Source organism: Wyeomyia smithii, chromosome 1, assembly GCF_029784165.1.
Source record: "Wyeomyia smithii strain HCP4-BCI-WySm-NY-G18 chromosome 1, ASM2978416v1, whole genome shotgun sequence".
In the NCBI taxonomy this organism is placed as follows: Eukaryota; Metazoa; Arthropoda; class Insecta; order Diptera; family Culicidae; genus Wyeomyia; species Wyeomyia smithii.
In genome coordinates, this window is record NC_073694.1 from 40,810,412 (window position 1) to 40,828,265 (window position 17,854).

Sequence of the window (17,854 nt, forward strand, 5' to 3'; positions counted from 1 at the left end):
TTTACAGAACAAAATAATGTTGTTTTTCACACTTGTTTTGAGAAGCGTGGGCGATTCCATCCGCTGATGGCCATAACTCAAAATTATTTTGTAATTCATCGTCTGTGGGGAATCGAAAAAACCCGCCTGGTTTGTTCGTGCAATACTTCGCGAGACATTTAATAAATATTTTTTCAGCTATAACGAAATTCAAACTCAATGACTAGCAAACAAAAGCGCAAGCGAATAAAAAAACATAACCATGAAAAAAAAACTTGTTTGTCAAAGTTGAATTGAAGGCTTGAGCAACACCAGTGTTGTCCGTTATAAATAACAGGCACCCTAGTGTTTATAAAGCATCAACCTTCCACCTGGTGGTGCGAGTATTGGCTAAAGTGGTGTGGTGAATATCAATTTCGTGTGTTTTAAAACCCAATTCTGTAATCTATAGAACCAAATTTGCAACGATATATCAAAAATAATAGAACGACTGTGAAAATAAAATTATTTGGGTGGTAGAATTGATTAATGAATAAAATTTATTTAACCGACATATATTTATTTACAGCTCAGTACAATCTTACCTTATGTATGTATTAAGAAAGCGAAGCTGTTACACAGGATTTGAATATTGCGCCAAGTGTTGGATTAACGTTACAAATTTTGGTATTTCGAGAGTGAAAAATGAACTTTTCTTTACGTAAAGCTTATATTAACTGGCTCGTGTAGTAAGTATTCACAAGCATGTTATTAGTAGTTACGTTAAAAAGATTCATTTTCCATCCATTCAATAAGACTTAAATATTACATAAGACTTTACAAAGTTCTTAATGTTGAGTTAATGCTGCATATCTTATATCAAGATTTAAATTAATGAATGGACCGTAGGAGGAAACAAACGCCACAATCACGTTTCCGTTCGTGCTTACATTTTCGAGAACCTTTGAGGTTCGGCAAGGATGCAGCGCTAGGAAGGGCCTAAACAGTACGGGATGTTCCATTTGGGTTAAAGTTTGTCGCAACTGTTCTCGGCTCTCACCGCAAAACTCTTGAAATCCTTTCCATGCCTCCTCTAGAGTTAGCATGCTTCCATCTGAAATAGATCGTGTAAGTATATAGTGAGATTCCGATTAGTTTCTGGTTCTGGTTCATTTCTGACTTACCTGACTTATAGATATTGAAGTATAAAACTGGAACCTGATAGCTAATACTGTACACGACGTGATATTCACAGTTGTAAAGCAAGCAAGCATCTTCCGGCTCAGCACTGGACGAATCCTTTACAACAGGTAGCTCATCGCAAACAGTTTCTGTGGCTGGTTGACCAATCGATAGATTTAACGACTGTTTCCACTGCTTTTTCAGATAAACCACATTGGTTGAAGATCCTTCTACAAGCTCCCAGTTGTCCGATATTTGCCGGGAAAAATCATAAAACTGCCGGGCCGCGGTCACAAATTCCAGCTCTGTCAAAGTTCGTCCCATGGTGAATTTCTATTTATGCTTTAGCCACCCCACCAAAGTCGCTCGGTGTTTACGTTATTTATGCTGCATAGGTCGCGATGCCTGGAGAAGTCAGAAATGGACAAACGATGGAATGAACTAACACACTCTACCGCTGAACGAATAGTTCGTATATGGAATGCATAACAACGCACCACCACAGACACGGTCGGAGACATACTTCTGATCAGATAGAAATCTGTCTCTTTCTGTGTGGTTCCTGTTTATACACGGCATAGTGTGGGAGCTCTCTTCTATAGCATAGCCAGTTTTGTGCTGTTGTATTCGTCGAGAAGATGGAAAAAATTTACATACGAGATATTTCGGTCTGCCCGCAAATCCGATGCAAAAAATCAAGCTAAGGTGCGCTTTATTCTGATAAAAAGTGCGTGAAAATGTTCCCCCGCGTAGGCGGAACCGGTAGAAACTGGAAAACGGACTTGTGCGGTTAAGGTTGTCTGGATTTTTTTCACCAGTAGGTCTTCGTCCGGATTGTGGGTAAAGTTGTGCAAGACAATCTTGGTCCAACCGTGTGTGGAAGTGCGACAACGACGGGAATTTGGGTGGTCAATCAGCATAGGCAAAAGTGCGTTTATGTGCCCTCTAGGAAAAAAAAATGGTTGTCTATGACAAAGAAAAGCGGAATGCTGCGATAGGCTGGGCGTTTAGCCGATTTGTTGATCATAGATGCTAGAAAATTGTTAGTGCTATAAATTGCAAATGTGAAAAAGTCCTGGGCTTGTGCCGTGACACAGAGATTTGCAAATGCAATAGGGATCCAAATTTCCAGTGGAAAAGTGCAGGAAACAAGGATAAACCGTCGAAAATCAGCATAAAATTTGGCTGAGTTTGGTAACTATACAATCTAAATTTCTGCTGGGGACGAAACACGGTAAAGAGGATTTTTTCGGGCCGGAAGGATACGCGACGAAGACAAACGAAGGATTATTGTACTGAGAGCAACAGAATGGCATCGCAGAAAACTGAGAGAACTAGCGCTCCGGCTGCTGCTGCTGGCAATGGTAAGTCACTTATCGAAAATTTTACCCTCTGCATATGCGTCAGCACTAGTTCTGTTGTAGGTATTTTGTAATAGTACGCACGAGATGCGGTTGTGGGTCAACAACAAGTAGCAACGAACGGTACTTTAGCCGGACGGTGCCGGGGCTGGCTGGTCAGTCTTATCTGAGTTTGTTTTATTGCCTGCCTTTCACACTGCTTCCGACAGTCGAGTTCTGAAGTTTTCTATGTTGCATTATTTCTTTTCTGCTTTTGACTTTGATTTTTCTACATCGAGGAAATCGCTCAATAGACAAGGCAATCATATTTACGAGAGATCTCTTGAGCCATACGAATAATGGTCCCTTTAAAATTTCGTAACTGCGCGATCCGGGATAAAAAAGTGTTGGCGGTTTCTGAAAAAATGGATTGAATGCTGATTTACTTAACAGTTAGTAGCTCCCTTCTTAGATCTCAGTAAATATTAAGCTCAGTAAAATAGTAAAATCTCAGTAAAATTGTAAGTTGGTAATTTGAGCATTTGTACAAATAAAATTGAAAAATTTCACAAAGAACTATAATTTTTTTGAGTTTTCAGGCATGTAAAGTTGCTTAAAATACTAACGTAAACAAATTTCCAAAGTTATATTGCAAACTGAGAAGATGATTCTTCCAACTTCGTTTCTGTGAAATCCCACAATTACGAGATTAGGATCAAAAAATGCGTTTATACTTATTTTGCGAATTTTATTACGTATCGCTCCGTAGCTTCTCGGTGCATCTTTGAACAGCAAAAAGTTGATGACCTATGCGTGATTCATCGTGTCATTCGATGATTCATATCTTCCTTCATCTCGACTTATCGCTCACATGTACGAGACTCCGATTGCATTACACATAGAGCGGTTTTACATAGGTTGTCTGGTTAGGTTGAAATATTAGCTGTAAGCTAGGAGGAGATTATCTACCGGTTATACAAGCTTTTTCTCGAAAAAAAAATATCACTGAACCACCCTACGGGTAGGTCTATATATATGGCAGCGATTGGTTGCCTGGTGATCGTGCAGAAAAAGACAGAATTTGTTCTGCTCCGTTGCTGTCGGGTGGGCGCTCGATTTAGGTTTAATTTGATACGAAAGAAATTGGATGCTGGTTGAAATAATGATAATTTGATTTAACGTGGGAGTTGTGTGGGTGCGAAACGAAATGCCGCTAGGTGAATTTATCCTTTTCAGTGTGTACACACTTACTGCAGTTATCGATGGCCTTTGAAATTTCGTCAATGTAAAATCAAATAGCTATTTCGATAATCAAAGAGCAAAAGGTACTGTAATTGATGTTGCCTCCCTTTTGTCAAACTTTATAATTGAAACGCTCCGATTGGCTGGCCGCTCTTCGCGATGCCTATTGTTAGCTCCAACAGTTCTACAACCATCGGCAATTCATCAAATTAAGCTCGAATGATTGGCAAGCCGCTCGCTCCCAGTCAATCTGGTCGTTCGTTAGTCGTCATCATAAAATCAGTTGCTCTCGAGTGGCATGCAATGTGCTGCTCATCATACGACTGACCGTGCCTCTGTTAACAGGCCAAGTTTGCACGAATATAATGAACGTCATATTGGAAAAGGAGGAAATTATGCTTCCTGCCGTATAATCCGTTTTAAACCGTACAGTGGAGCAAGAATTTTTTCGCCGAGTTGGTTCGTTAGGTAGAGATTGACGAATTATTGATTTCGAACTAAAATGGTTGGTACGTACTATCAAACTGTTGAATCTGATTTTTTAATTGTTTTTTTTTCTGTTTTCATTAAATTTAATTATCTGTACAGGATAAACTATGCTAGCAATAAAAGATGTCAATGTCCCAATGTTCGTTTTTTTAAATTTCTCATTTATTTACGTAGAATCACATCTAGTAGGGTTTAAATTGTTTTGAATTTTAGCTATTTTTCAATAATATTTGAGATCCAGTTTAAGTTTCCAGTTCCACTTCCAGTTTTACATTTACCATCCATCTATATTGCTCTGAAAAATCCTGTAGGCAACCCTGCTCGCAATACCGGTAGAATGGGTAGAATTATTCTTCATTTATCCGACGTTCATCCAGGCATCATCTGTCAGTACGCCACTTCGTTTTACTTTTCGCTTACCTTGTTGAAACAAGGCTCTGGTCTGGTGGTTCGGTGCGTTCCTCGCAACTCGCCTTGCCCTACGGGACACGGATGCAACCAGTCGGTCGGTTCCTGTTTCTTTACCTATTGAGAAAAGTGATTGCGCTCATCTATTGGGCCAACAATAGAAGCGGCGCATAAAATCGGAACAGAGTGCTGCTGCACTCTTTTTCACCGCTTCGCTATAGTACAATAATCTCAATTAGGGTTTCTCGTCAAATCTGTCATCACATCCTGTCAGAGCAGCGTGTCGGTCCGTGCGCGTCCGCTGTTGACGTTGCCTGTTACTCCACTTGTAGCCACTTGTACACTTTTCTAGACTTTCTTCAGTACCACTCGCAATATGTCTTGAGTCTTTTCTTCCGTCTGTTGCTGTTGGTAGCCGTTCCGGCGACAACGAAGCATAGCTTGGATGCATCTCTGCTAAGCCAAGTTTTGTGTAGCGCGTGTTTTATCGATTTTTATTCCGCTTTCCTACGCAAAAATTCACCAGCAAATGGCGCGCCTGTCGGTTTTAGGTTTTATCAATTCGATAGCGTGCATTGGATTGACATTATGAATAACTGCTTGGGTGTTGGAATGTTGCTGATCAAAATACCGTGACTGATACAGATTATGAGAGTTTGTGAACGCTTTCTTAAAGATTCAATTCATAAAGCATCATTAAAATATGCAAGAGGTTTTCAGTGGAGTTATCGCAATGCAGTTTTTAGCGAGGGCAATGTGAATATGAATTTTTTTTTCCAACAACGCCGCTGCGATAACATTTTCGACGGCGACAGATTGCTGTAGGAACTGTATAACTTTTTACTTTCGTCAAACTAGCAAGTACAAATAACAGAAAAGTTAGGCGAAAATGAAATTTAAACTTTTACTGGTGGACGTCATCATTATGGCATGACGAAAGGCTACTGTCGGTTCTGCTAGGGAACAAATGGCTTCCAGGATTGAACAAAAAGCACATATCACATATCGACGGCAGATGATACGTCTAAGGCTACTGACATACTGAGGCGTCAAATGGAGCGAAGCGTTGAGCGTTTGAGAAGCGGAATAAACAGAAGCGTTGAGTGAAGCTTCCTATGACATACTGGAGCGACTGGAGCGAGCGATGCAAATGCGTTGTGTTGTCATATTCCTAGATTCCAGCAGCGGTTTCGTTTAAAGGAAATATGAATTCTTCCATTGAAGATTTGTTTGCTGCTTCAAGCACAGTAAATCACGTTTTTAGTAAACATAGAGATTTTTTTATGAAGTAAAATAATATTTCTGAAGTCAGTTGCGCTACGAACGTAGTAAAAAATATAAGAAATTATTCTAAATTTTAAACCCGCTGACCCCAAGTAACGTTCATTTAGTTTATGATATCTGTTCAGTATGTTAGGCATGCAATATCAATCAAAAATACCAGTGTTATTTTCCTGACGACCTGAAAATTTTTCCAGATATTTTCTATATTTAAGACCAAAATAAAACGAATAAAAAGCACCTGGCGATATCAGGTTTAGTCTGAACATGGTATTACTGCACTAACATTTTTCATACATTTTAACATTTTGTTAACCGAAAATGTATTCTATTTGCTTTTTTTCAATTACCAAACCAAAACAAAGCAAATATAAAGCACCTTGCGATAAAAGATTTAGTCTGAACAAGGTATTACCGCGTAGGTATACGCGCGTCAAAACACTACTCGTTCTGTTTCGCCGCCTCTACCGACGCGTCGTTGCCGCTCGAGTATGACCGGTTTGAGCGTTTCATATAGACGTTCGAAGAAGTAGCTCGGACGCTTTTGCGACGCTTCTTGCTTCGCTTCATTTGACGCCTCAGTATGTCAGTAGCCTCAGTATGTCAATAGCCTAAGGCTACTGACATACTGAGGCGTCAAATGAAGCGAAGCAAAAAGCGTCGCAAAGGCGTCTAAGCTACTTCTTCGAACGTCTATATGAAACTCTCAAACCGGTCATACTGGAGCGGCAAAGACGCGTCGGTAGAGGCGGCGAAACAGAACGAGTAGTGTTTTGACGCGCGTATACGTACGCGGTAATACCATATTCAGACTAAATCTTTCATCGCCTGGTGCTTTATGTTTGCTTTGTTTTGGTTTGGTAACCTTAAAAAAGAAAAAAGTATATTTTTCGGGTAGAAAATATTATGGGGAAAAATTTTTAGGTCGTCGGAAAATAACACTGGTATTTTTGATTGATATTGTTAAGTATTGATTCGAATGGCCAGGAATCTAGCATGCTGAACTTCTTTGGTCGCGAAAATGCAAGCCGCTGAGTAACTAGCTGTGCTCACATGGGTTTTTTGAATCCTAAAAGATATTATAAACTAGTTGAACGTTGCTCGGGGTCAACGGGTTTAAAATTTAGAATAATTCCTTATATTTTTTACTACGTCTGTAGCGCAACTCACTTCAGTAATATTATTTTATTTCATAAAAAAATCTCTATGTTTACTAAAAACGTAATTTACCGTGCTTGAAGAAGCAAAAAAATCTCCATTGGACGAATTCATATTCATATGAGCCTATGATAAAGTGAATAAAAAAGGTGCAAAAATGGTAAGTCTGAAAGAATACAAGCACGTGGCAGGTAATCTCTATTACCTTACCTTACCTAACAGTCCCAAGCCGTGGTGTGGCCTTTGTGGCTGTACGTAACAGTCGTCTTCATTCCACTCGGTCCATGGCTGTAGTTCGCCAGCCCTGCAGTATGCGTAAAGTCCGTAGGTCGTCTTCCACCTGATCGATCTACCTTGCCCGCTGAGCACTTCTCCGTCTCGTTCCTGACGGATTGGTTTCATGAACCATCTTTACCGGGCTGTCGTCCGACATCCTTGCGACATGCCCAGCCCATCGCAACCTACCAATCTTAGCGGCGTGGACGATAGATCCTATCCTATCCTATACTATAGATGGTCAACTTGGTGCGGCGGCGAATTCTACGCGATCGGAGTGTCGGAGCCCAAAGTATGCGCGATTTCCTGCCATAATGCGTCGATGAATCGCTCTGCTGGTATCGTAGTCTGTGAGCTCAGGGACATAAACTCGTCGACCACCTCGATTTCATCACCACCAACTTGAACTCGAGGTGGGAGGTTGGCACTGTCTTCTCGTGAACCCCTTCCGTTCATGTACTTCGTCTTCGATGCAATGATGATCCGTTTGGCTCCGACCTTAGCAACTGGCATCTTTTGGCGCCCCAAATTTTGTTACTAAATTGGGTAGTTGAATTTTTTCTCTTAAAAAACGTTGCTGATAGCGATAAAAGCCAGACAAGTAAGCTTATAATCGATTTCTCGCTTTTTTTCTTAGGACGGTGCAGTTTACGAAAATGTTTTACTTTCCTTGCCATTTCCTATTCTGCTGCGCTTCCCCCTCTTTCTAAGTAACTGACAAAACTCTGATTTAAAACGTACAATTCGAACATTTTACCATCATTTCCATTCCAAGACCGTATCGGTTGCAGTTTGCAGATAGCAGTTTGCAAATCAGTTTCGTTTACTGAATTTATTCGAGGAAGACTGCTGGGACCTATTGCATAGTCAAAATGCAAAGAATTGCGCAGATTGCATGCCTTTCAATGTGCTCTAGCGTATGGGTGCGTCAATTTCTCTTGTAGAGCATAACAGTCAAGTCTGGATTTAAAATCTACCAATGGGTGAGCACCTAAAATTGGGAAAATCGAAAATTTTTGACGTGGGACTTCGTCTCTGTTTATTATACTGGGATGCATTCTGTAAAATTGGAAATGAAACTGGCAAATATTGCGTCAGATTTCGAACGTTAATAACAGCATAACCACATGATAGATAACAATAACCAACATGTTGTTGGATAGATAAAATGAAGAACATTTTTTTATTATGCTAGTTATCACGCTAATTTCATTGCTAAGCGGTAAAATTGATAAAAAGTTTCAATGACAAATTTACGTGAATAATGTATAATGAACCAACTACATGCGAGTATTCCTAGCACAGACGACGTGAATGGACACTATCCGTTCCCTGTGATATTCTCTGTATCAATATCGAAATAAAAATTGACAAGTTCTCCCAGTCCCAGTCAGTGTTGCGAAATTTCGACACAGCGACATGATACAACAGCAAATTCACTCTCACCCTCTTCAAACTGATATTGAGTATCACCCGTGTCAATAATCAGTCAATAATCATGTCAGTTATATAAATGATATAACTTAATTAATATCGAAATTATTTGATCTGAGCCAATCCATTGCTTGAATTCAATGAAGCAGATAGGCACCTTCATCCGACACCGCATAAACATCGCTAGAGCAACATAGCGTGTGCGAAATCACAGAAACGCTGCCAGTCAGCATTACCACTGTCAACTGATTAGAGCTGAAAGCAATTATCACTTTCAGCTCGTTCGTGTTGATACTGATATTCGTAACTCTCAGTGTCAACTGAGAATATATCACTGACAGTGAAAATTTGCAACCCTGGTCCCAGTACGTCAATTTATTTTTGCTTCCATGAGCTTAGACTAATATGATGTCTCGAAGGTAAAAGTTTTCCGAAAAGTTTGAAACAATCCCCATTCTTGAACAATTTCTAAATCTTCTTTCAGAACCTAATGAAAACTGATGTCTTGAAAGAAAACATGCCGGTAAAAGCAACAGTACCAGTGGAGTAAAGAACCGCAGGTCTCTTGTTGTCTGATTGCAGCAGTACTCTTTTATTCGTACATTTCAGCGGTACACTTCTATTCGTACTGCAGCGGTACTATTCGTACTACAGCGGTATTATCCGTATTGCAGTGGCACACTTTTGTTCGTACATTTCTATTCGTGTGCAATCGAGGAAAAACTGCAACACTGCTGTGGATGGTGATTGAAAGTCTCATAAATATGATTACCATAAATTACTCAACAAAAATTGTGAATTTTTGTAACGGATATTTATTTAATTTTATCTTCGATTTTCACAAAATAATCGTGACCGCATAGTATCGAAAAAGTAAATCCCACATATACACATTTATAGAAGAAATGCTTTTGAATTTTTGGTTTATTTACTAAAATTCATCAGAATCTCTTTTTACATTTCAAAATTGTTGAATGATATATCATTATTCTAAGCTTTACTATAGTAAACGTATATTAGCTGTCTTCGTAATACAGCGAATGTAATTGTAGGCAAATGAAAAACATTGTCAAGCAAAAAAACGAAAATGGAATTGTTGATTGTTACGATTTTTGCTGGAACTTGTTAAAAATTTTATTTAACATATCTTCTTATGTTTGCCAATTATTGAACCTTTGTAAGGGCTTCCATATTATTTTGAAAGTAAGATCCATATTATAGATTTGATTTAACCAGAGTTAAATAAGACAAAACCAATTATTATGATAACGTAAGTATTATTGGATTTGGTTTTTGAGGATATAGAGTTAATTCTGATTTTGACGCATTACGAGAAATTCTTGGTGCTTCTTCAACAAGAATGATATGCTTGTGGCTTGTCAAATACATGTTGTTTGCAAAAAAAAAATACTACAGGCATAATATCGCCAAATATAAACGATATTCTTTCGAGTGTTGTTGAATATATTTCGAAAATTGATTACCACAATAGATCAAACAATGGTCGCAGTGGTTCAGTCTTCTATGAGGGAAAAATATTCCAGGAGAGGCTGAAAATAAAAATGCTTACAGTCGCTGAGCAAACACATTGACTCTTTCTGCAGACTCTGTATATATTGTAACAAAAATCCCCTAATTACAGTGTTTAGTCTCTCGTCACCATTTCATACAACCCTAGGGCTGTTGTTATTATTATGCACATGAAGAACATAATCGTAAAATCGAACATCAAATCAAGTCTTGCCCTAAGAACTTCTTTAATTACGTAAAAACCAAACTAAAAAGTAACAACTTTCCATCACGAATGCATCTTGACAGTAATGTAGGACAAACTTGTAATGAAATATGTAGTCTTTTTGCCACTTTTTTTCAAGAAATTTACACCACATATGAAGAAACAGATCGCGACCGCGAATACTTCTCGTATTTTCCTGAATTTTCGAATTCTTTATCTGTCAATCAAATATCTGAATTCGAAATTCAAAACGCACTTAAAAATTCAGACGCTACGAAAGGTCCTGGACCTGACGGAATAGCTCCAATTTTTCTCAAAAATTTGGCAGAAGAACTATCTACACCCTTACAACACCTTTTTAACATGTCCCTGAAGAATGGAATTTTCCCAGAACTCTGGAAAACCTCATATTTAGTGCCAATTTTCAAATCTGGCGCTAAATCTGACATTCGTAATTATCGTGGAATTGCCATTATTTCATGCATTCCAAAATTATTTGAATCAATAATTAATGAAAAAATCTTTCAACAAGTAAAACACCAAATTACAACTCAACAGCACGGCTTTTACAAAGGCCGATCAACTACCACAAATCTTTTGGAATTCATAACTTTCACTCTGACTGTAATGGACAACGGTAACCACGTAGAAGCTCTTTATACGGACTTTAGCAAGGCATTTGACAGAATCGACATACCATTATTACTCTTCAAGCTCGAAAAATACGGAACTGAAACAAAATTTTTGGAATGGCTGCAGTCTTTTCGAACCCAATAGAAGTAACTTCTGGGGTTCCTCAAGGTTCCCACCTGGGCCCTCTTCTTTTTATATTATACGTAAATGACATTTCCTTTCTTCTTAAGTCAATACATGTGCTTGTATATGCTGATGACATGGAGCTCTTAATAGAAATAACCAATGCAGAAGACTTCGAAATATTCCAGAATGAAATTAATGTATTCTACACTTGGTGCAACAAAAGCCTATTACAACTCAACATTAAAAAATGTAATTCAATAGCCTTTAGCAGAAAAACAGTTACACCACCAACAAACATTTTCTTAGGAAACCAACCAGTAGAAAAATGCAAAATCGTTAGGGACCTAGACGTAATCTTAGACTCCAAACTCACATTCATAGAACATTATAATACAATTATCAACAAAGCAAATAGTTTGCTGGGCTTTATAAAACGCTTCGGCCACAATTTTCAAGACCCATATACAATTAAACTATTATATATTACATACGTCCGACCAATTCTGGAATATTGTAGCATTGTATGGAATCCCTATATTGCCACATATGAAGAACGCATTGAATCTGTCCAAAAACAATTTCTTTTGTACGCGCTTCGTAAGCTAAATTGGACATCATTTCCCTTACCATCATATAAAGCACGCTGCATGCTTATAGACATACAAGCACTTAAAGAACGCCGCGATCTTTCAATGCTTTATTTTATCAATGACATTATTTCTCAACGCGTGCAATCTACTCAATTATTATCACAACTAAATTTTTATGCACCCAGTCGTCAATTAAGAAATCGTAAAATATTTTCGGAAAATTCTCACAGAACAAACTACTCAAAAAATGGCCCAATAAATCGCATGATGCGTCACTATAACCAGCACTGCGAAAATATCGACATCACCATGGGCAGAAATCAAATAAAAAAACGACTAACTACTGGAAATAATGTATAGAATATAAGAAAACATTGTATTATTATAACTGTAGTCTACATTTGCTTGACGAAATAAATAAATAAATAAATAAATAAATATACCTTGTAACAAATTTTTGGGCGAAAATTGAGCGAAACCAAGCGATACTAGACACCTCCTTTCCCAGGAGAAAATGTCTGCCACAAGGCAATTAATTATTTGAATTTTTTCGTTCACTGCAATAACTAATTTACTTAAATGGCCGTACGTCCTAAGACATGGCCTGCACAACATAATTCTGCCAACTTGATCGGCTGCTCGCCTCCAATCCCGCGGGCATTCCGTTCTTGCCGGATCATGCTCCACCTGGTCTAACCACCTTGCTCTTCGTGCTCCTCTTCGTCTCGTACCAACCGGATTCGAGGTGAGAACCAATTTTGCAGGGTAATTGTCCGTTGTTCTCGCCACGTGGGTTCACCGTAGAGTTGCGCGAGCTCATGGTTCATTCTTCGTCTCCACACTCCTTTCTCCTGTACACCGCCAAAGATGGTTCTTAGTATCCGTCGTTCGAAAACTCCGAGCGCTCGCAGGTCCTCTTCAAGCATTGTCCACGTCTCATGCCTGTAGAGAACTACCGATCTAATAAGCGTTTTGTACCAGGTGCACTTTGCGCGGGTACTTAGACGTTTCGACCGTAAATTTTTGGGGAGCCCATAGTAGGCACGACTCCCGCTGATGGTTCGCCTCCTAATCTCACGGCTTGTATCGTTGTTCTCAGTTACCATTGAACCAAGGTACACGAACTCGTCGACTACCTCAAACTCATCACCGTCGATCATCACAACACTACCTAGGCGTGCCCTGTCGCTTAGCACCACCCGCTAGCATGTACTTCATTTTAGACGTATTTATCTTCAGTCCAATCTTCTCTGCTTCACATTTTAGTCTGGTGTCTGGGGACTGTTCTGCCGACAGTGTCCACGTCATCGGCAAAGCAGATTAATTGACCGGATTTAACGAAAATCGTGCGCCGCGTGTCTATTCCCGCTCGTCTCACCACACCTAGCGCAATATTGAACAGCAGGCTAGAAAGACCTTCGGATCGGACAGCCGCTGAAAATTATTTGAGATATCACTTTGTAGGCGGCATTCAGGATAGTGATCACTCGGTAGTTTTCACAATCTAGCTTGTCGCTTTTCTTGCAAATGGGACAAATAACCCCATCCATCACTCCTTCGGTAGGCATTCCGTTTCCCAAATCTTAACAATCAGCCGATGCAGGTAACTAGCCAACTTACCCGGGCCCATCTTGAGAAGCTCCGCTCCGATACCGTCCTTTCCAGCTGCCTTGTTGTTCTTAAGCCGCCGGATAGCATCATTACATCACCGACAGAGTCTCCTGCGTCGCTGTTCTGGTTTCCTGCCTGTAAGCCATTCAGATGTTCTTCGAAGTGCTGTCTCTCGAGGTTTCGATCACCTCGCGATAATCTGTCAAGATATTCCCCTCCTTATCCCTGCACATATCGGCTCGCGGAACAAAGCCTTGGCGGGATGCGTTGAATTTCTGATAGAACTGTCAAGCTTCATGAAAGCGGTACAGCTGTTGCAGATCTTCGCACTTCTCCTCCTCCTGGCGGCGCTTTTTTCCTGGAAAAGTTGAGTTTGCTGTCCCCATTTCTGTTTGTACTGCTTCACGTTCTGACGGGTGGCTCTGCGCAGCATTACTACCCGCGCTAGAGTTCTTTTCATCCAATATCTGCCGACATTCTACGTCAAACCATTCGTTACGTCGACTCGGTACTTTGCGACCTAGGACGTTTTTCGCTACACTGCTGATGGCTGACTTGACGGTTTTCCAGCAAGCCTCTAGAGGGGCTTCTTCGAGCTCGTCCTCTTCTGGCAGTGCAGCTTCGAGAGAATGCGAATGGTTTTCGGCGACTTCGGGTTGCTTCAGCCGCGCGAGATTATACCTTGGCGGGCAGCGATCGTATTCACGTTCCAACTGCGCGTAGAATTCGTCTTTGTTGTCATCAGTGCTTCCGAGGTGAGGGCTGTGCACGTTTATACTGCTAATGTCAAAGAATCGGCCCTTGATTCTCAACCTGCACATTTTGGGGTTAACCGGCCACCACCCGATTGCCCGCTTCTGCATCTCACACATCACTATAAAAGTTGTGCCCAGCTCATGTGTATCACCACAACTCTGGTAGATGGTGTGTCCATCCCTATAGGTACGTACCGTCGTCCCTTTCCAGCATACCTCCTGTAGCGCTACGATGTTGAACTTGCGGTTTTTCAATTCTTCGGAAAGTATACGGGTACTTCCCAGGAAATCGAGAAAACGGCAGTTCCATGTTCCGAGTATCCAATCGTTAGTCCGTTTTCATCGCCTGGGTCTTTGCCGATTATTCTGGTTCGAATTTTCTGTTATAGCGTTCGTTGCTTTTGTCTTCCGCGGTGCGGCCTTGCAAGGACCACGACCAACCCCACTTTCTCGCAGGAGGACCGACGTAGTGCTACTGTTTTGAGTCCCGAATACAACCAGGGCTTGGACATAACGTTTGTGGGTGCGTCACTTAGGGCGCTTGTGGTGGCGTTACCTGGCCAAGAAACTTCCAGGGTTGTTACAGCCGGCGCGGATTTTGCGTTTCTCGCGGATTTGGCGCGTTTTTACTACTCCATGGCGCGGATTTTGCGGAAAGCCTTTCCACCTTGCTTTCAGCAACCTAGAATATTGAATATTGAAGGATTTCACACCAATTCGACTGAGTAGTTGGCAGCACCCTCTCATTGCAATTCAATGAAAATTTGTGGGTGCAAGGCAATTAAACAATTTTGCATACTTGCTTCATTTTTTTTTTCAAAATATTATGTGGACTAACATTTGAAAAAGACTGCTTTTTTTCGATTTATCTACTGAACAAGGGAAAAATTTTCAAGGGATGACTTTTGGGAAGTTGTTAGAAATTTCATTTGAAATTATTGAAGAAAATTACTTTAGAAACAAAAAGTGATTTAAAAAAAGGTCATATCTGATTTAAAAAAAAATCCAATCACAATTGATTCTTAGATAAACAATTAAAGTGCCGTTACTTAGACGCCAATACACCACTGCAATAGTTTCTAAGACATAGTTGATCGTATAAAGCATGGTAGGCTACGAACTATTCCGTCTTGACGGATTAGTTCAGAGTCTCTATGTTATAGCTTTTGACAGTACAATCTCATGCTATACATTTATATCGCATACTTTTAAGCCTCATAAGCTCATAGTTTTCGTGCTTCGTGTGGCAGCACCTTTACACTGTCTAAAACTCTTCGAAACATTTAAAAAAGAGCACTCTTAAGGAGAAAAAGCTTATCTAACAAAAACTTCTCTATTTAAAAATCTCAAATTTATTTAAAATGCAAATATCCAATTTTGTTCAATCTTTAATTATTTTATCAATGTGTTCATTTTACCAACGTTTAAATGTTTTTTTTTTAGTACAAACACGAACAAATGACATTTCCTTTCTTCTTAAGTCAATACATGTGCTTGTATATGCTGATGACATGGAGCTCTTAATAGAAATAACCAATGCAGAAGACTTCGAAATATTCCAGAATGAAATTAATGTATTCTACACTTGGTGCAACAAAAGCCTATTACAACTCAACATTAAAAAATGTAATTCAATAGCCTTTAGCAGAAAAACAGTTACACCACCAACAAACATTTTCTTAGGAAACCAACCAGTAGAAAAATGCAAAATCGTTAGGGACCTAGACGTAATCTTAGACTCCAAACTCACATTCATAGAACATTATAATACAATTATCAACAAAGCAAATAGTTTGCTGGGCTTTATAAAACGCTTCGGCCACAATTTTCAAGACCCATATACAATTAAACTATTATATATTACATACGTCCGACCAATTCTGGAATATTGTAGCATTGTATGGAATCCCTATATTGCCACATATGAAGAACGCATTGAATCTGTCCAAAAACAATTTCTTTTGTACGCGCTTCGTAAGCTAAATTGGACATCATTTCCCTTACCATCATATAAAGCACGCTGCATGCTTATAGACATACAAGCACTTAAAGAACGCCGCGATCTTTCAATGCTTTATTTTATCAATGACATTATTTCTCAACGCGTGCAATCTACTCAATTATTATCACAACTAAATTTTTATGCACCCAGTCGTCAATTAAGAAATCGTAAAATATTTTCGGAAAATTCTCACAGAACAAACTACTCAAAAAATGGCCCAATAAATCGCATGATGCGTCACTATAACCAGCACTGCGAAAATATCGACATCACCATGGGCAGAAATCAAATAAAAAAACGACTAACTACTGGAAATAATGTATAGAATATAAGAAAACATTGTATTATTATAACTGTAGTCTACATTTGCTTGACGAAATAAATAAATAAATAAATAAATAAATATACCTTGTAACAAATTTTTGGGCGAAAATTGAGCGAAACCAAGCGATACTAGACACCTCCTTTCCCAGGAGAAAATGTCTGCCACAAGGCAATTAATTATTTGAATTTTTTCGTTCACTGCAATAACTAATTTACTTAAATGGCCGTACGTCCTAAGACATGGCCTGCACAACATAATTCTGCCAACTTGATCGGCTGCTCGCCTCCAATCCCGCGGGCATTCCGTTCTTGCCGGATCATGCTCCACCTGGTCTAACCACCTTGCTCTTCGTGCTCCTCTTCGTCTCGTACCAACCGGATTCGAGGTGAGAACCAATTTTGCAGGGTAATTGTCCGTTGTTCTCGCCACGTGGGTTCACCGTAGAGTTGCGCGAGCTCATGGTTCATTCTTCGTCTCCACACTCCTTTCTCCTGTACACCGCCAAAGATGGTTCTTAGTATCCGTCGTTCGAAAACTCCGAGCGCTCGCAGGTCCTCTTCAAGCATTGTCCACGTCTCATGCCTGTAGAGAACTACCGATCTAATAAGCGTTTTGTACCAGGTGCACTTTGCGCGGGTACTTAGACGTTTCGACCGTAAATTTTTGGGGAGCCCATAGTAGGCACGACTCCCGCTGATGGTTCGCCTCCTAATCTCACGGCTTGTATCGTTGTTCTCAGTTACCATTGAACCAAGGTACACGAACTCGTCGACTACCTCAAACTCATCACCGTCGATCATCACAACACTACCTAGGCGTGCCCTGTCGCTTAGCACCACCCGCTAGCATGTACTTCATTTTAGACGTATTTATCTTCAGTCCAATCTTCTCTGCTTCACATTTTAGTCTGGTGTCTGGGGACTGTTCTGCCGACAGTGTCCACGTCATCGGCAAAGCAGATTAATTGACCGGATTTAACGAAAATCGTGCGCCGCGTGTCTATTCCCGCTCGTCTCACCACACCTAGCGCAATATTGAACAGCAGGCTAGAAAGACCTTCGGATCGGACAGCCGCTGAAAATTATTTGAGATATCACTTTGTAGGCGGCATTCAGGATAGTGATCACTCGGTAGTTTTCACAATCTAGCTTGTCGCTTTTCTTGCAAATGGGACAAATAACCCCATCCATCACTCCTTCGGTAGGCATTCCGTTTCCCAAATCTTAACAATCAGCCGATGCAGGTAACTAGCCAACTTACCCGGGCCCATCTTGAGAAGCTCCGCTCCGATACCGTCCTTTCCAGCTGC

At 40.1% G+C, this 17,854-nt stretch overlaps 2 protein-coding genes across 2 annotated transcripts in view; one reads left to right on the forward strand and one right to left on the reverse strand.

Annotated features, from left to right (window-relative positions):
* Positions 1-507: 507 nt before the first annotated feature.
* LOC129719046 (ubiquitin-like-conjugating enzyme ATG10) lies at positions 508-1,536 on the reverse strand. Its single transcript, XM_055670403.1, has 2 exons — positions 1,143-1,536; positions 508-1,072 (listed from the first exon to the last, which is right to left on the reverse strand). The coding sequence occupies exons 1-2, from the start codon at positions 1,462-1,464 to the stop codon at positions 807-809; spliced, it is 588 nt and encodes a 195-aa protein (XP_055526378.1). The 5' UTR covers positions 1,465-1,536; the 3' UTR covers positions 508-806.
* Positions 1,537-1,649: 113 nt separating this feature from the next.
* LOC129719044 (guanine nucleotide-releasing factor 2) overlaps positions 1,650-17,854 on the forward strand; it is a 115,268-nt gene continuing 99,063 nt past the window's right edge. The window contains exon 1 of the mRNA XM_055670400.1: positions 1,650-2,504. Coding sequence (XP_055526375.1) covers positions 2,450-2,504 — 55 coding nt within the window. The 5' untranslated portion in view covers positions 1,650-2,449. The remainder of the gene's footprint in view (positions 2,505-17,854) is intronic.

Bases quoted from the DNA above. Each gene is read 5' to 3' on its own strand.
- LOC129719046 (XM_055670403.1), bottom strand. From the start codon at position 1,464: ATGGGACGAACTTTGACAGAGCTGGAATTTGTGACCGCGGCCCGGCAG. The intron at 1,073-1,142 runs GTAAGTCAGAAA...GATCTATTTCAG, and splicing joins CTTCAATATCTATAAGTCAG to ATGGAAGCATGCTAACTCTA.